This window comes from Colletotrichum lupini, chromosome 10 (genome assembly GCF_023278565.1).
Source record: "Colletotrichum lupini chromosome 10, complete sequence".
In the NCBI taxonomy this organism is placed as follows: Eukaryota; Fungi; Ascomycota; class Sordariomycetes; order Glomerellales; family Glomerellaceae; genus Colletotrichum; species Colletotrichum lupini.
Window position 1 is genome coordinate 369893 of NC_064673.1, and position 16841 is coordinate 386733.

General features: G+C 58.5%; 5 protein-coding genes across 5 annotated transcripts; 1 reads left to right on the forward strand and 4 right to left on the reverse strand.

Annotated features, from left to right (window-relative positions):
* Positions 1 to 253: 253 nt before the first annotated feature.
* CLUP02_17321 (uncharacterized protein) lies at positions 254 to 2696 on the forward strand (the record flags this gene model as incomplete). The annotated part of the gene is made up of 4 exons (XM_049296234.1): positions 254 to 276; positions 327 to 395; positions 460 to 2565; positions 2612 to 2696. The coding sequence occupies 4 exons, from the start codon at positions 254 to 256 to the stop codon at positions 2694 to 2696; spliced, it is 2283 nt and encodes a 760-aa protein (XP_049137458.1).
* Positions 2697 to 3044: 348 nt separating this feature from the next.
* Positions 3045 to 4389, reverse strand: CLUP02_17322 (FAD dependent oxidoreductase; the record flags this gene model as incomplete). The annotated part of the gene is made up of 2 exons (XM_049296235.1): positions 3045 to 4178; positions 4285 to 4389. 2 exons carry the CDS (start codon positions 4387 to 4389, stop codon positions 3045 to 3047), a joined length of 1239 nt encoding a protein of 412 aa, XP_049137459.1.
* Positions 4390 to 4766: 377 nt separating this feature from the next.
* CLUP02_17323 (uncharacterized protein) lies at positions 4767 to 8306 on the reverse strand (the record flags this gene model as incomplete). The annotated part of the gene is made up of 1 exon (XM_049296236.1): positions 4767 to 8306. The coding sequence occupies one exon, from the start codon at positions 8304 to 8306 to the stop codon at positions 4767 to 4769; it is 3540 nt and encodes a 1179-aa protein (XP_049137460.1).
* A 1905-nt stretch (positions 8307 to 10211) lies between these two features.
* CLUP02_17324 (uncharacterized protein) lies at positions 10212 to 10367 on the reverse strand (the record flags this gene model as incomplete). Its single annotated transcript, XM_049296237.1, has 1 exon — positions 10212 to 10367. One exon carries the CDS (start codon positions 10365 to 10367, stop codon positions 10212 to 10214), a length of 156 nt encoding a protein of 51 aa, XP_049137461.1.
* A 663-nt stretch (positions 10368 to 11030) lies between these two features.
* Positions 11031 to 14063, reverse strand: CLUP02_17325 (uncharacterized protein; the record flags this gene model as incomplete). The annotated part of the gene is made up of 3 exons (XM_049296238.1): positions 11031 to 12015; positions 12065 to 12574; positions 12622 to 14063. Coding segments are annotated over 3 exons (2937 nt in total), but the record flags the coding sequence as incomplete, so codon positions are not given.
* Between the last annotated feature and the right edge of the window lie 2778 nt (positions 14064 to 16841).

Here is a 16841-nt window from a genome sequence, read left to right on the forward strand (position 1 = left end):
CATACACGGACGTCATGCGGGAAGTTGCCTCTCGTCTCGCGCAATTCACATCGCATCGTCCCCAAACATCCGACACCCCGAACCATCCCACGGCTTCATCGGTCGCTGCGTGTTCACCGGCCTGTCGTCACTGCTATCGCTCAGCACGCGGGTGGGATTGATTGCACTGGCGACTCTGCTCCGATACGCGTGCCTCGGCACCTACATGTTTACTTTCCGACGGACGAACCCTCTGGCCACTGCATAAGCCATCATGGCTGTGAAAGATGGCGTGTCGTATGAACCCCAATACAATTGTTTCGACCATGCCAAACTGACTGTCGCAGATACTATCCGACAAACGACTTGATTTCCAAGAAGCCGCGGAAACACTACCGTATCCCTGTCCGATCTCAGTGCGTCTTCGTCCACTACCACGCGCGCACCGCATGCCTTGCCTCAAGTACTAACCACCTGCAGACACTGGCAACTACGATCGCTCATCAGCGCCGAGAAACGAAACCTCGTCTACTTCCCCGGAGGCGCTGGCAGCAACCATGTCCAGCGGCTCAACACGACGACCAAGGAGTGCGAGACGGTTAAGTTTCTCTCCTTTTCGCCGCGATGCCTAGTCGCTGAGAACGGCTGGGTGTGTTGCGGAGGAGAGACGGGCGAGTTCACGGCGATCCAGATGGACAGCACTAGCGATGACGATAATAATCTCCATTTGCAACTCAACTTGGAACCCGACGCAAGGTTACCCCTCGGCATGGGCACCGACTCCGAATCCCCTCGACCGCAAGATACCGTCTTTGGGCTCCTCAGCCAATCGCGGCGGCTGAATATGAGCAGCAGGCTGGACAAGAGCGTCATTGCCAAGAGCCAAAAGCTCGCGCGCGACCGCGTCAACTGCATAACCATGTGGTTTCCACCAGCAGCCGGCCCCATGCATCACGGAGCATACACAGAGTCCGCCGCCGTCCTGGCAAACAATGATAAGACGGTCGTTCTGGTCGGCTTGCGCGACTTTGATAACCAGGACAAGGTCGAGCCTCTGGATATAGTGACGTATCCCGACTACGTCAATCGAGCCATCATCTCGCCCGACGGCCGCCTCTTGTGCGCAATCCTCGACGACCCTTACTTGTACATTCACCATCGTACAGAGGCACCAATCGACGAAAACGGCCCATTTAGGAACGACGACAAGGTGGAGTACCGCTGGGAGCTGTGTGGCAAGATTCTGCTCAAGAGCCAGCGTCGCGACGACAGCTCCGACAGCAGAGGAAGTTTTGCGGCGTGTTTTTCCAACACGGGGGCATATCTCGCTGTCGGGACACAATATGGCACCATTTCGGTGTTTGACGTTGCGAGCCTGACTGATCCGGACGTTGCCGATCCGCTGCTGACATCCTTCACGTCGTCACGGCCGATGGCCGGGTCGGGCGCAGTCCGCGACATGGCTTTTTGTCCCGGGCCGTATGACCTCCTGGCTTGGACCGAAGACCGCGGCCACGTTGGTATCGCGGATCTAAGGAGCGGGTTTGTGCAGCGTCAAATTCTGGACATCAGCGCCACCGACGAGTACGACCAAATCCCCGTGCTGGATCGTGCCACGATTGACCCGCGGCTACTGGAGGGTCGCGGCGAACCGAACGATACTCTGTCGTCCATCCTGCCAGAGGCCAGCGAAAGCCGGCGGCGGCGACTGGACGGTCCAGGGCGCCAGCACCTAGCACTCACACCCGACGAGACGCGGGTGCTTGAGGCTCTGCAGGAGGACCGCCGACGGAGGGAGCAGAGGGACCGGATCGCGGCGCGCATGGCCGAGCAGACGTCTCAGCAATCATCGCCACAGTTCTTTGGCGGCATGCCTCCCATGGGTGGAAGAGGTGCCCGTATCGACCCCGAAACAATGGCACGCCCACGGCTGAATGCGCAGTGGGATATCCAAGCGCAAAGGGCACAGAGAATCGCGGCGCGCCGGGCGCTAGATCATGAGGCGGGCGAGCCCAGTAATGACTCCAATCAAAACGTGTCCAGGGCCATTGGCGACCTCCTCGGCAACATTCGCGATTCGAGAGAGCGGGCGCAGGAACGCATACGTACGGCCCAGCGTCTCATTCTGCAGTCCAACTCGGGCCGGGACGGCACAATGGACTTGCAGTCCAGCTCCGACCGAGATCTCGGTCTGGCGGCTCCTCACCCACCGCGGCGTCCGGCAAGCACACACCCGAGTGAAGCGTTGGCGACAACACAGCGTGGCGGATCAAGCGGTCTGCGCAGCCTGACACCGGCGGGCAGTGGCTGGGCAGACCTGGAAGCGCTCTACACCATGTCGTTTGAGAGCAACATCCAGGATCTCCGGCAAGCCGTTCAGGACCGCAACAGGGAAATCCTGCCGCTCCTCAACAGTGTCAACATGCGTGAGATGGAGCGCGACCACGACCTTCTGCGGCAAGTGGAGCGCAATCAATTCCTGCGCCGACGGGCCGAGCAGCGAATGGCCGAGCGCGGCGTCCACGAAGCACCCCCCGAGCCCGACAACACGGCCGGTATCTCGTGGAGCGAGGATGGCAGAGTCTTGTGAGTTGGTCTTTTGGCGTGAAACTGAATGAAGCTGACCGACTAGGTACGTTGGTGCGGAAAACGGCATCTACGAGTTCCACGTCGACGTTCAAGGCCGCAAGTTCCAGCCCAGCTTGACGTTACGGTAGCGCGTGAGATATCCTTTGGCGTTTGGAATGACGGAGTTGACTGTACAGCCGAAAATGACACAGCTGCCCTGGGGGTAACGGCGTCGCGGAGTTTTGCATGATTTATGATTTGGGAAGGGACGACATCTACACACGCATTCTCTATGAAAAGTCTGCAGCGTCATTTCGGTGTTTACTGTAACATGTGGTTGGACCTTGTCTGATGCGCTCTGGTCCATTTTTCCCGTGTAGTACATGGCAGAGCATAGGATATTGTAGCGTTTCGATTTGGATCTGCGTCGGAGACACAGAATGAACAGCCCTATCACACTTTGCCCACTTCGTCCACAGTACCATGCTATCGTGCCATTACCCGTACACAATCTCATCCACCCGCTCCGCAATCGCCAAGCAGCTCGTCAGGCCGGGACTCTCGATGCCCAGCAGGTTCACCCACCCCTCGTACCCGTCCTCCTTGCGGACGATAAAGTCGTGGAACCCGCTGCCGTCGGCGACGGCCTGCTTCCGCCCCAGCTTGGGCCGAATCCCCGCGTAATCCGGCACCAGGGCACCGGCATCGAGACCAGGCAAGTACTTTTTAATCGCCTCCACGGCCTCGGGCAGCCGCGCGGAGTTGACGGCCAGGTCGTCGGGCGAATCGACCCACTCCACGTCCGGCCCGAAGCGCACCCGGCCCGCGAGGTCGAGCGTCAGGTGCGTTCCCAGTCCGCCGGCGCCGGGTTCGGGGGCCGGGTAGATGAGTCTCTTGACTTTGGGGGCGGGTTTGCTGCCGCCAGAGTAGGAGAAGTAGTTTCCCTTTGCGTAGAACATTTCCCTGCGTCGGGACGGGGGAACGACCATGTTGTGCACGTCCACGGCGCCTAACCCGGCAGCGTTGACGAGCACCTCCGCCGTGACGGCGCTCGTCTCCCCCGTCGACGGATCGCGCACGCTGACCTCCCACCCCCGGCTTCCTTTTCGTCCTAGGGGACGCACGCCCACGACGTGAGAATTCAAGGCGACGACACCCCCCGCGTCCTCGAACAACCCGTTCAAAGCAACCATCAAGCCATGCGAATCGACGATCCCCGTCGTAGGACTCTCCAGCACGCCAGCGAGCGCCCGCACCTCGGGCTCCTCCCTCCTCGCCTCCTCCTCGCCCACCCACCGCACAGGCACGCCAATCTCGTCCGTACAGAAATCGTGCACGCGCTGCAGCGCCTCCCGCTGGGCGTCGTTCTGCGCGACGATCCATTTCCCCGTGTTGGCGTGTCCCACGTGATGCTTTGCGCAGAAATCGTACAAGAGGTGCTTGCCGCGGACGCAGAGGGCTGTTTTGAGGGTGTTTGGCGGGTAGTATATCCCCGCGTGGATGACCTCGCTGTTGCGGGAGGACGTTTCGGTGCCGACGGCGGTGTGGCGTTCCAGTAGGAGGGTTGTGGTGTCCGGGCGGGTTGCGAGGCGGTGGGACGTTGCGAGGCCTACTGCGCCGCCGCCGATGACCTGGGCGTGTTAGTACAGTCGTTGTTTGAGATTCGGTGTTGTGGGGTTGTGAGTATGATATTGATGATGTTTGATATCGGGAAACTGAAGGGTCCGGGAAACTCACTACGTGGGTGAAATCGACGTCTCTGGCGGGGGAGGTTGAGAAGCCCCGACGAGACATCCGTGCGACTCCATTGAGGAGTCTCAGAGACGGCGGTCTCATTGACATGATTGACAGATGTGTTCAATCCGTCGTCACTCGGGGTTTTGAGACCGAGTTTGTAAGTGAGAAGATATCTATAAGTGAGTTTCCACTCTCCGATGACGCAAGAGGGATGTTGCAGGGGTCCCGGCTCCTATCTGCTGATAGTCAGGTACATACCTCCCAGTGGCCTTGAAGTGTGTAGCTATGTACCCTACTACTGAGTTGCAACGACATCTCAGTGTTGCCCGACGGTTGATACTACACTCATCACTCTCATGATAACTGTCACTTCATCGAATATCTCATGGTCAAATAAGTCATCAAAACGTGATCTCATCGATTAAAAGCATGTATGTAATGTAGGTCTTTCTCATGTGCACGCCGGCCCTTACCACCCGTCGTTAGTCGACGCCGCTGTCAATGCTCTTGACATCGTCGCTCTTGACGGCACCGTTTGTAACGTCGGCTTTGGCATCAGCTTCAGCATCAGCCTTGGAATCGGCCTTGTCGCCAGCCTTGATCGGGGCCTTGATATCAGGCTTAACAGCCTCGACAGTCTTGACGCCCTCAACAGTCTTGACATCACCCTTGACATCACCCTTGACGTCACTCTTGACGGCTTTACCATCAGCCTGAGTCTCCGGCTTGGGCGACGTCTTGCGACTCGACCCTCCCCTCCCCACAATCTTCTCCGTCCAATTCCACCCACCAAGCGGCGTCGACGACCGGTTGCTCCCCTCCTTATCCTTGAATTCCGCCACCACAGGACTCTTGACGCTCGCCGTCGTCGCCGTCGTCTCACTATCATCGCTGTCGTCCGCCCAGTCCCGATCGCTCCACGTCATGGAGTCAACCCTCTCGGGCCGCTGCGGTCTCGTCGCCCGCGTGATCCTAGGTGGGCTGGCCGACGAGCTGCGCGACGATGAACGTCGTTTCGGCGGCGCCTGCATATCCGGCACCCGGTCTGCGGCTTCCCGCTGCGAATTGGGAGACAACATGCCCGCAATCGGCCGTTCGTCAGATCCATCGCCGCCCGTCGACCCGGCGCCGCTATCCCTGACTTCGTCCCCGTACTTATTCGGCGCCTGGCCCATGTCCAGCGCAAGCTCGCCGGACCCCTCGTCCTCGTCGCGCGTTCTCGCTGTAGCGGAATCGCTAAAGTGTGCGTCGACCAGGTGCTTCACGACAGGCCAGCCGTAGGCGTTGGCAAACATCCTACGCACGATAATGTTGTTGTGCGCGTCGGGTTCCAGCTTCACCAGCACCTTGCGCCACGCCAGACCGCGGTGATAGGCCCGGGCAATCTTCTCTTCGACCCGCATCTGCGACCCGTCAATCTCTTCGTCGGGACCCTTGTCGGGGTTCGTGTTGATCGTGTCGTCGTAGTCTCGCGTCGAGTCCATCGTGCCCTCGTGCGAGAAGCGCTGCGACGGGTGCGGCGACGAGTCCGTGCTGGTCCTCGAGCCGCCAGACCCCGTTGAGGCAGCCCTTCGGAACGTGCTTCTCCGAGACGCCAACGAGCCGGTAGGCTTCTTCTTCAGCGGGGGAGGCGGTATATCGCTCGGGTGGTACACGCGGTCGTGGAAGATTGCTCTAGGCCGCTTAGAGGGATCAATGATGTACTCCGTCGTCGGGATCTTGGGATTGATCAGGTCGTGCGCAGATTCGAAGAAGCTCGTCCTCGGCGGCGCGACGTGTTGTTGATCCCGCTCCAGCTCGTGGCCTGCCGTGACCTTTGTGCCCGATGTCTGCGGGATCTCGTCAAAGTTGATCGTCTGACTGCGCCTGTAAATCTTGTTTTGCTTGTTGGACAAGCTGGGCGTCTTTGATTGCGTCTTGGCCTGCGTCTGCTCGCTGCCTTTGAACAGGGAGAAGAAGCCGGCAAACGGGCCGCTACTTGTATCCTTGGCATCCTCAGGGCCGCTCTCATTGAACGGCGTGGGCACCGACCGCAGACTCGCCCGGTCATCTTCGACCATGGCATTTTGTGGTGGCTGCGGTACTTCAACCGCATCTGTCGGTGCTGTAGGCGTGATATTCCCAGAGTGATCGTCTGATACCTCTCCCTCGTCTGGTGGCAGAAATGCGCTAGATCTCCTCGGTGTTGGTGCCAGACTGCCGCCCGTCAGTTCGGCCCAGCCGGCCCCAACCAACGTCTCAACCAAGCCTGCCTCCCGCCGTGCCTTTTCCACGCGTCCCAGTCCTTTCCAATCCAGGAACAAGAGGCAACTCGTCCTCAGCGGCACGATGCCGTCGTTGACAACGTTGGAGTAAACCGTACGGTTGCGGAACTTCTTGAGCGCGGTATGCGCTGGGCCCGTCGGAAGAATCCGCAGCAGAGGCTTCGACTCGGGCTGCACCTCGCCCATGACCCTCTTGTGTGCGCTCTCGCCCAGGTTGCTGACAATGGCTCCCCACCCGCTCCTCGCAATGGTGGGCGCTCGCCATGTGAGACCGAGATCCTGACCCGTCCTGCCGACCAGGCCAAAGTCCAGGGCGAATTTGACGTAGAGAGGGTTCTCGTTGCTGAGGCCGAGAAAGGGCGTGGCGAGGGCGACAAAGTTGATTGGTTTGATAATGGTGAAGAATTCGGGCGAGTGTTTTTGTATGTATGCAACGGCGTATGTCTGAATCAAGCCCCCAAGGGAATGTCCAATGAAACTGATGCTGGTAATCTTGAACGGACGCTTCTCGTCCGACTCCTTTTCGTGTATCGTGCTGTGCTTGTGGGCCGCCTTGCTGCTGTCTGAATCCGGCTTGTTGAAGACGGCAGAGACAGCGGACTCTGCGTGTCCCTTCTTTGAGGGCAAGAACGGCTGGTCGGGGTACGACATGGACAGGATGTACCTAGCCAGTCTCTTACCCAGGTACTTGATACCCCTTTCAGTCTTTGTGGCGTTGCCCGAGAAGCCACGCACAATAACCTCTTCATCGTCCCCGTCGTCTTCTGCAGGGCTATCGTCTTGGGTCTTGTCTTCTCCCTTGTCCGTCTTGTCGGCGCGCTCCTTGGCACGCCGGGCCTTGGCATCAATCTTTGCTTGTGCTACCGTCTGGTCGATGCTCTCTTTTAGGTATAGCATATCCGCGCCCAGGTTGCTGTGCAGGCCATGGGTAAGGACGACCAGGTGCACCTTTTTCTGCTTGATTTCGGGCTTTTCGTCCGTCTGCCTATCCTGGGTGACGACGCTCTCCACGGGCTGGTCCTTTTTCGCGCGGCTCTTGAGGCGGTCAATGTTGAGGTCGTCCCAGCCCGGAAGCCTCGGGGTGTTCCACAACGCGGCCGTGTCCTCGACCTTGAGCCGTATCGCCTTGGAGAAGACGCCCTTCGGCTGCGCCGGATGATGGCCGTCCTTGGCGCCCATGCTCTGCTGGTGATCGGCGACCTTGCCGGGCTGCGGAACCTGCGCCTGGCCGCCGATGACGGGCAGCGACGAGCTGAGGTTGAGCGACTTGGCATCCCTCGCAATGGTCACCTCGTACCCGACGGCGGCCGAGGTGGAGAAGATGACCTGCGACGATACCTCGACGATCCACGAGGCGCACTCGGTCTCGGTTTCACCGGGTGCCCCGGATGCCCCGCCGCCGCCGCCGAAATGTGCGCCACCTCCGGTACCCGCGCTCTGCCTTATGTGTTCCGGCACGACCAGCTCGCACTCCCACGAGCCGCCGGCCTTGAGCATGGGTTCAAATTCGGGCACGCCATAGCGGCGCGGGTTCGCAAACTTGACGTTGGGGTCGAAGTTGGACGGATAGGCGGCGGCGCCCAGCGTGTAGGGACCATGGACGAAGGCGGCGCGCAGGGCAATGGCCGAGGTGTTGCGGACGCGCAGGTAGAGGCGCTCGGGCGAGGGCAGGATTCGGTCCTGGGAAGGCGTGTAGGTGACGGTGTAGCGGACGACCTCTCCGATCTTGACGCTCCCGACCTGGTATACGAGGAGCATTGTGCTGCCGGGGGTGGGGGGGAGATTGTCTACTTTCGGTACGTTGTCGACGCCGTCATCTCTGGGTGATTCGAGTCGGGGGGTGGGGAGGGGTTTCGACAAGAAGTTGTGGGTGAAGAAGCTGAGGATCGCACGGTTGGAGCTCGGGATGTTTTAATACGTGCTGAAGCCGGAATCGCGTAAATCGTCTTGCATTCGGAGGCAATGGTTGAGGAAAATTCGAGAGGGCATGTGAGGTGTAACCCGAGGTAGGAGGATTCGGAGTGACAAAGTACAACTACGTGCGGTCGTAGGCAAGGTATTGGAGGGTGTACTTTGGATACTTTGTAGACTTTGTAGGTGAGTGTAGGTAAGATGGGGAAAGGAGAAAGACGATGGGGGAGAAAGACGGAGCTTGAGGTTGGATGGCCCTGTGCCCCCCGGATAGTACAGCTGGCACGAGGTAAGGTACGTTATGTCGGGTTCCAGGTTGAAGGCTCAAAGTAAAGGCAGGGCGAAGCTTTGCATAAGGTGGAATGTCGAATTCCCCGACGAGAGCGGCCAGCAAGATGCAGCGAGCAGCCCGAGAGCGATGGCGCCGATGGGCAAAAAAGAGAGCACGAGGGATCCGGCAGACCAGGGACAGGGGTGGAGGGGGAGGCTTGGGTGCCACCGGTGCGTGGGTGCTTCGGTTTGGGTGCCCGCTAAAGAGCGTACAGCACGCACAGACGACGTCAACGTCATTGGGCGAAGGGCGAAGCCTTTTCGGCAGCCCTGGGTCCCCTCCTCCCGTCCCAGTTCTTCATCCTCCCCGTCAGTCTATGAACAACTAGCGAGTGCTAAGCTTCTAAGTACTTTTTCGCACTACAGCCATACAAGAGATACCTTGTCTACAACCCCGCCATGCCCGCCTCAAATTGCAACGCTCCGAAATCCACGAGTCCACCTCACGAGGACTCACAGTGACACGGTGCTGTACACTCTCGTCGCCTTATCACGCAGCAGGGTCCCTCCTCGCAGAGCCTCGATGAGATCCAGGTCATCGAACACGCTTTTCCACGATCCGATCTGGGAGGATCTGTGAGAAGGATGATGCACACATGAGTAGACGGGTTTATGTGTGAGAGGGCTACATTAGTAGACGGGCTTATGTGTAAAGTCTCACTCACTCTCAAATCATGCCCGACTCATGACAAGCAAAAGTTGAAAATGCCATACCTCTCTCGACACAGATTGTCACCAGTCCAAACCCCCCCGCCAAGGCCGCAAGCACAAAAAGATCAGTCCAGCCTAAAACCCCACCGTCTGGGACCTTGCATTACATACATATCAGTCTCACGGCACCTAGTTGGAGCCACGAGATTCACATGGGAGGCCGTTCCTTACCGGGGTGAACCACGCCAGACTCCCATCGATGGAACATCGAATCGAGATGTCCATTGGTGGGGGGGTCTCATCCATCTTCCAACGCTGCTCCAAACTCTGTTCTGCACTCAACCACTGAACCTCAGGCTTGACAGATCTACAGCGTACTGTGTACGGCTGAGATCAAACGCGCGAGGAAATCCGACGTATCGTACCACTCACTTCACTTCACCTTGCCAACTCATCATACTTTCCATCGCGGACGTGCGCTCACCTATGCGAGCACGTCGGCTGAATGCAACGATAGGTTACAACAAATCTCATCTCATCCCATCTCACTCCCACTCCCACTCCTACCTACTCAGTGAGATCGGGAATACATGCGATGTGGCCAAGCACTCACAAGAAACCCAGGCAAGTACCACCCTGAGATGGTGCGAAATAAGCCCGTCAATGCAAAAAACCTCCCATATCCACATCCAACCGTCCACGTCACGAGCCAGCCAGCGGGGAACGGGCAACGCGCAACGGGGAACATCAACATGAACCATACCAAACGAGTCAGCCAGCCAAACGCCTCAGTTTCCCACGTCCAAGGTCCAACGGTGCGAACCCGGTCGCAACCCCGGACCCAGGTCCGTACACAACTACACAGTCAAAGCTTGGATTCGATACACTCTCACATAGAGTACCACACACACACCCCACAAACTCCATCAAATGCCAACAAAGACATCAACAACTCATCAAAACAGCAAAAGCAACATAAACAAAACCAATCTCCCCGGCAAAATCCAAAAAAAAGTATACAGAAATTGCTCGTAAAATAAACGTGGCCGCCCATACCTACTCCAAAATAGGCATCCTCCACGTCTCGCCTGACCCACGACATCAGACGGTCGGGATCCGAGCAAACACAAAGCTCACAACCTACAGACTCACGGCGAACCGACCGAGGCAGCGTAGTTCACATGAGAAACGAGCCGAGCCAGCTGTGCTCTGCTTTACTGTGCTGACCTGAGCGAGGCAAGCACACAAGGCAAGGCAACAAAAACGTCTTGTGTGTTATGTTTCGGTAAAACTTCACCACTACCTTGCGTGCTGTAGCTATAATTCCCCGAGAAAACCACGCCCGCCCCTAAATCCATGTTCCATCTGAGGATATATCACGCCTTTAGTATTACATGCAAAAGTAATAACCCACCCACCCCATCACCATATGGAAATAGCAGACAGCCTACCCGCAACCCGTAAACGCGCGCAATGTGGAACAGAAAACGTGGCCGGAAAATTCGCAAAATCATAAGTCGTGTTGTGTGCTGTGTTTCGCTGTTTTTTTTGTCTGTTCGTAGGATGACTCCCCTTCTCTGTCGTAAAGCATCACGCTACGGCCGTGTGTTCACCCTCGGGCTGGCCAGGCCACACATAGTTTCGCCATTCATGCACCCGGTTCACGCCGCGGCCAATGCCCGTGAGCCCGGCGAGCGTCGACGACTTGGGCTCCTCTCGCATTCGTCTCCGGCTCCGGGGCGTATGCGCGTGCGCCGCCGCCTCCATCTCGTAGTCGTGTATCATCCGCCCCGGCGTCATTCGCTCGGACGGCCGCATCGATCTGACGCTGTTGTATAATTCCTCTTCCATTGTGTGCCGTCGCAGCATCGGCATCGGGGGTGGCATCGGCGGCGGCGGGCCCATGGCCATCGGTCCCATCATGGGAGGGGGAGGACCCATGATGGGCGCCGTCATGGCCGCGAGCGGTGGCAGTGGCGGCGGCGCCATCATACCCGGCCGGGGGCCACCTGGACTCGAACGCGACTCGGAGAACCGCTCAGCCAGTCGTTGCCCCAGAGGATCCTGGGGGAGGCCTCTCGCCCGGTTGACACCCGACATGTAATCGGTCGGCGGCGGTCGCTCAAACGCCGTCGGTGGCGTTGGCGCAGGCGGTATAGGTGCGGATGCGAATACGTCGGTGTCTCTGCGATAGTCCTCATTTATGAAGTGGCCTGCCGTGTTGCCGATGCCAACGAGGTCCCCGTACCCTCGGTCATACGCCTCATCGAGCTCGTACGTCTGCATCGTCCTCGCGAGGTCCTCGTCGCGGTTCTCTTGGAACCTCCGCATCAGTCGGTTGTCGTACTCTTGGGAACGCGAACGAGGCGTCGTGTGACCCATGCCGGCTGATCGGATACTTCTCGCGCTTCTCGGGGTCTCGGTGCCCGGGTCCGGCTGCTCCATTCGGCCCATCGCCAACGGCCGATGCATCTCGTTAAGCCGCTCCGCCTCGACCGTTTCGTAATTGAACCAAGGACAATCACAGCTCATCCATTTGGTGCCGCACACCATACAAAATTGTGCTCCGCAAATACTACCACGCGTCAGCAGGAGATCCAGACCAAATGCCAAAGAACACTGACCATGTCATGTGGTTGCAGCCCTCCTTGAGCTCAACCATGTGGCTGCACTTGTAGCACATCTTCCATCCCTCGTCTTTGGCGTGGTCTAGGAATCTCGTCGTCTCTTCATCGCTGGGACACTCCCTCGATGAGTGCCATTTGCCGTTGCAAGAGCAGCACACTTTGGTCTTGCACTGGCCACACTTTGTGGACTGGCGACCGCCCCCTTCGTTGCGGAAGTGTTCGGGTTTTATCCACGCGCCGCACTTTCTCGAAGGGCAGTAGATGCGGTTGGCCGCCGTGAACTCTGAAAACTTTCTATTCCACTTCTGCTTGAACTCGGGCGTGAACAGGTGGTCCACGTGTTTCAAGGGTATGTTTGCGACACAGCACTTTGGAGGCATCTGCTGCGGATCTGTGATGGAGAGTTTAAAGTGTCTCTTGAGGCACGCGTCACACTGTCGATGGCCGCACTTGAGTTTTGCGATTCTACTCGGCTGGAACTCCTCCATACATATGAGGCACTCGACTCTGGACGATGTTAGCTGGTGCAGACGTGCACCCGTAGACAAACATACCTGGCTCCTGGCTTCTCTGACGAGCGGGAGACGGTGCTCCCTGTGAGGACGTTTCCCACCAAAGTAGACGCCGGCCTACTTGACGAAGTCGTGCTTCGCGTGTGCGACGTGACATGCGATGCCCCTGATACGGTGTTGGAGCGGCGGATCGACCGCGTCTCTGGGTACACAACCTGAGACTGGTGTCTCCTGGAATGCCTACTGGGAATCACGTCAAGACGACCCCTATCTGGAAGAATCTCGTACGCCAACCTCTTGGTGGCGCTGGGAGGTTGAGAGATCTCGTACGTCTTGGCCGACGAATGATGACGGCTCGATCTCCTCACGGGACTATACGAATGCTGTCTGGGGTAGTGTCTCTCGGATGCCGGACGCGACGAGGACGGGTGAGAGCGGTGCCGTGAAGACGAGCGGCTGAGGTCGCCCAGGGACTGCCGCGGCGTGGGCTCCGTGGAGCCGTCCTCCTCCATATAGATGATCTTCTTGATCTTTCTACGGCGCTTGGTTGTGTTATCGGCTGATGGAGGCGTCCGCCGCTCGACAACGGTCTGAGCATGCCGTGCTGCCTTTTGGTACCTCTCCCGCTCCCGCCTTTCCCTTTCTCGCCGTGTCTCTCGCTTCTCTTCCTCGGATGAGTCACTCGTTTCCGAGTCCTCATCCGACTCCGACTCGGATTCAGACCGCAAATACCTCGACGACCGTCTCGACTCGTAGACCGGCGGCCGCGTCCTCGAGTGATGGGCGGTGCTGCGGCTACGGTGTCGAATGGAAGACTGCTGCTGCCGCCGTCTAGCCAGGGGGGACTCTTCCTCCTCCTCACTGTCGTCTGACTCTTCCTCGCTGTCCTCCTCCTCCTCCTCCTCTTCCTCGTCGTACGTCTTATAGCCATTGTCCACTGGGACCCTTCCCCTTCTATACGGAGCACCGGCTTTTGGGGTTCTGGGCATCGTGGCTCCTGGAGTGGGAGGCGCACTGCTGAGCTTCACAATTCTTCTCGGTGGTGCTCCCAAGGGCGAGGGTGAGCTCGTGCTGTCGGGCCCTTGTATAAAGTCTCTGGGCCTCCGGTAGGGCATCGGGTCGTAGGCGGACTCAACAGCAGCGACGCTGGGGTGAGGGCTCATGTGAGGGTGAGGGATCGGGTGCCAATCATAGTCGGCCATTTGCGGCGGGCTGGGGGGATGCCGCCGACGGCTCGTTCTCCTGTGCAACTCTGCGCCATCTCGATAGGCCATTGGGCTGGGGCCAGCCTCATCCGGGAGTGCGACGAGTTTTGAGGGTGGTGGAGGAAAAAAGGGGAGCGGGAGCGGTAGCGGTAGCGGGAGTCGGGAGTCGAGGGGGGGGTGGACGTGTGGTGAGGGTCTCACGGCCTTGGATCTACAAGGTAGGCTTAGTGTCGAGAAAGGATGTGCTGTGTGTGCTGCGTACTGCGTGCACCCTGACAGCTGGTTGCTCGTGAGTGGGTGATTTCAATGCATGCCGTGGAGCGGTGATTGGGTTTGGATGGCGGGTTGCATATCGGACATGCACATGCGGTGATATTGCGCGCCCTGCTTTTTTTTCTCTCTGTTCCTTTTTTCTTCTTCTCGTGAATGTGTCCTGCAACTGACGAAGGCGAGCCGCGACTGGTTTGCCTCGTGTCTCTCGTCTTTGATGCCCCTCGGTGAGGTATCAATCGGGCAGCAGCGGAAGCTGTTTGGTCGGACGGGGGAGACAGTGGATATCGACGTTTCGATGGATCACGGTTCGAAGGATCAGCTTATTTGGATCGGCCCATGTGCGAGAGGAGAGGGCTGGCAGCTTTGACTTTGGAGCAAGGTCCAAGTGAGGTGAGGGAGAGGGAGAACAAGAGACGATACGAAGTAAAGAGGGAGAGAGGGAATGAGAAGGGTGAGGTTGGACGTTTGTGACAGCCGACTCAGGTCTCAGGAGTCATTGGCTTGGATTGCCCCGACCTGGAAAGAGCTGCCACTGGGAGGAACAGGGCGCCACCGAGGCACAGCGCAACCGATTGGCCCCTATTGCGGGCGGCGGGGAGCTTCACCTTTCCGCCTCCTCCATCTCTTGGTTTCTGTACGGTACGGTTGTTAGGTTCACTCATTCACATCCAATCCCACGTCTACAACGAGATCCAATTGTCTCTGCCTCTGCCCGCCTCGTGCTGCCCCATACCCTCTTCTGTCTTCTCTGTCTGACTCTGCCCCCCTTGGATCCAGAAACAGACATGAAGTTTTCAATTTGCAGTGTCCAGTTTGACCCGCCCTCGTGTTCAAATGGACCGGTCCGCTCGTTCGTCGCGTTCCAGCCTCCCACCACAAACCACGAGAGTCCCTGCACCACCACCACCACCCGGACACCAAAAAACCCTCTCGCGCGTGTCCGTACAAGCGTCTTACAGTCGTCCCAGCTAGCGGCCAGTCCGATGTGCGCCTACAGCGCGGGAGCGGCTGCCTCTTTGACAGCCCAAACCTAACCATGAGGCGAACCTAACCAGCCTAACGGAATGCGTGTGGGTGTACTGGCGGGAGGCTAGCGGGTGGTGCAGCGCGGTGCTGAGCCCCTGTACTCAGCGTCCCTGCAGGGGACTGCCCGCCACCGTTTCCTCTCACCTCCCAGTCTCACCTCAGCTGCCTTACCTAAGCTCGCTAACTGCGCTGCAGTGCTGCACCTCGCACCTCAAGCGCGCTCACCGCAGTACCCAGACCTGAAGCGCACGTGCCTCAGCCCTCGCATTCCACCCGTGACCGCCAGCCGTTCCACAGGGATCCCAGCCCGCGGGAGCGGTGCCGGCCCAGCACACGGACGCTGTGATTTGGCCGACAGTCTCATATCGTGAAAGGGGGGGCCATGCACTGCAGTTAACATTGGCTATTCATGCGTAATTTGCTTCATGAGGGTCTACAGACCTCCTGTACCCTAATCATGAAAAATCTCCATCGTCTTCGCGCCCACTGCAGGGCATGCTGAAATTGGGTGTGCCTGGTCCACTCTTTTCGGCCGGGCTGCGAAAAAGTGTAGATCGGAGCTACCCACGGGGCCGATTGGCGCAGGTGGGGCCGAGCCGGACCGTTACACCCTGTGCTGGCCCCCGAGTCATTGGCGTCTGCAGACCGCCTCGACATATCGGCCACTAACCGACTAGTTTTGCTTTTTGCTTTTTCTCATCTCTCTTTCGATCCTATCGATTCATTGATTCGGCCTTGGCTGGCGAATCGTCTCGATTCTTCCCTAGACCATAAATCCACACCACCACGACCTACCAAACACCAGACCGCCTGCCTCAAGTCTCGTGTAGGCGGCTTCCTCTGCTCCATGGTTTCAAATCTCGCATGTGCCTCGATATCCTCCGACATCGCTGCCGTGCAACGCATCCCGCGCCAGGGGAGGCAGAAAAGAAAAAGTCCAAACAGCCTAGCGCTGGGCTTTCTGGGCAGAAAACCCCACAGACTCCAACACTCGCTGCTTCGCATCACCGTTCTGGAAACCCGGGCAGGACCCAGCCCGAGATCGATTGGTGGATCCATCCCGTCTTCTCCTTCCCTCGCAGCCAGGAAACCCCACCCCGTGATCCCGTTCCATGCAGCCCCGATAGCCCCACCCCGCGCCGGCAGATGCGGCACTCCTTAAAAAGATGGGGCCCATGTACACGGTACCATCCGGCCGCTGCGGTGCCAATCCGGTATATACATCGGCGGCATATCAGCAGGGGCGTATAGTAGACCGTCGGTAACCCCCCCCTCCCCCCCTTGTGACGCTGAGCGAGACACGGCGTTGGGGACAAGACAGAGATATACTTCTCACAAACCCATAATTAAGCCATCATGTATTCCCTGCGAATAGACCTCACATGCCTCACCGGGACATCAACCGCACGCAGCATCACGCGGACATGGACGAGGAAACAGCTACAGTACAGCCGCGTGACCGGAAGGCCCCTTTCGCTTTCGCGTACCTTGCCTTGAGCATGCACCTCAGTCACCTTGCTCCCCGCGGGGCAGACTGCCCTTACCTTACCCCGCATAGATGAGTCGTTGGGGTCGCGTCCCAGACTCCCAGTACACCAGTGAGCGAATCGCAAGATCCCGCGCAATCTAGGTCGAAACACATTGACCTTCTGCATTCAGGACGTTGCCGCGGTCGGGTACTGTCGAGGTCGAGTTCAACGTCTGCAGCTGTAACGCAAGGCCAGATGGTCACATTCGTATGCCCACAAATGCACAGAT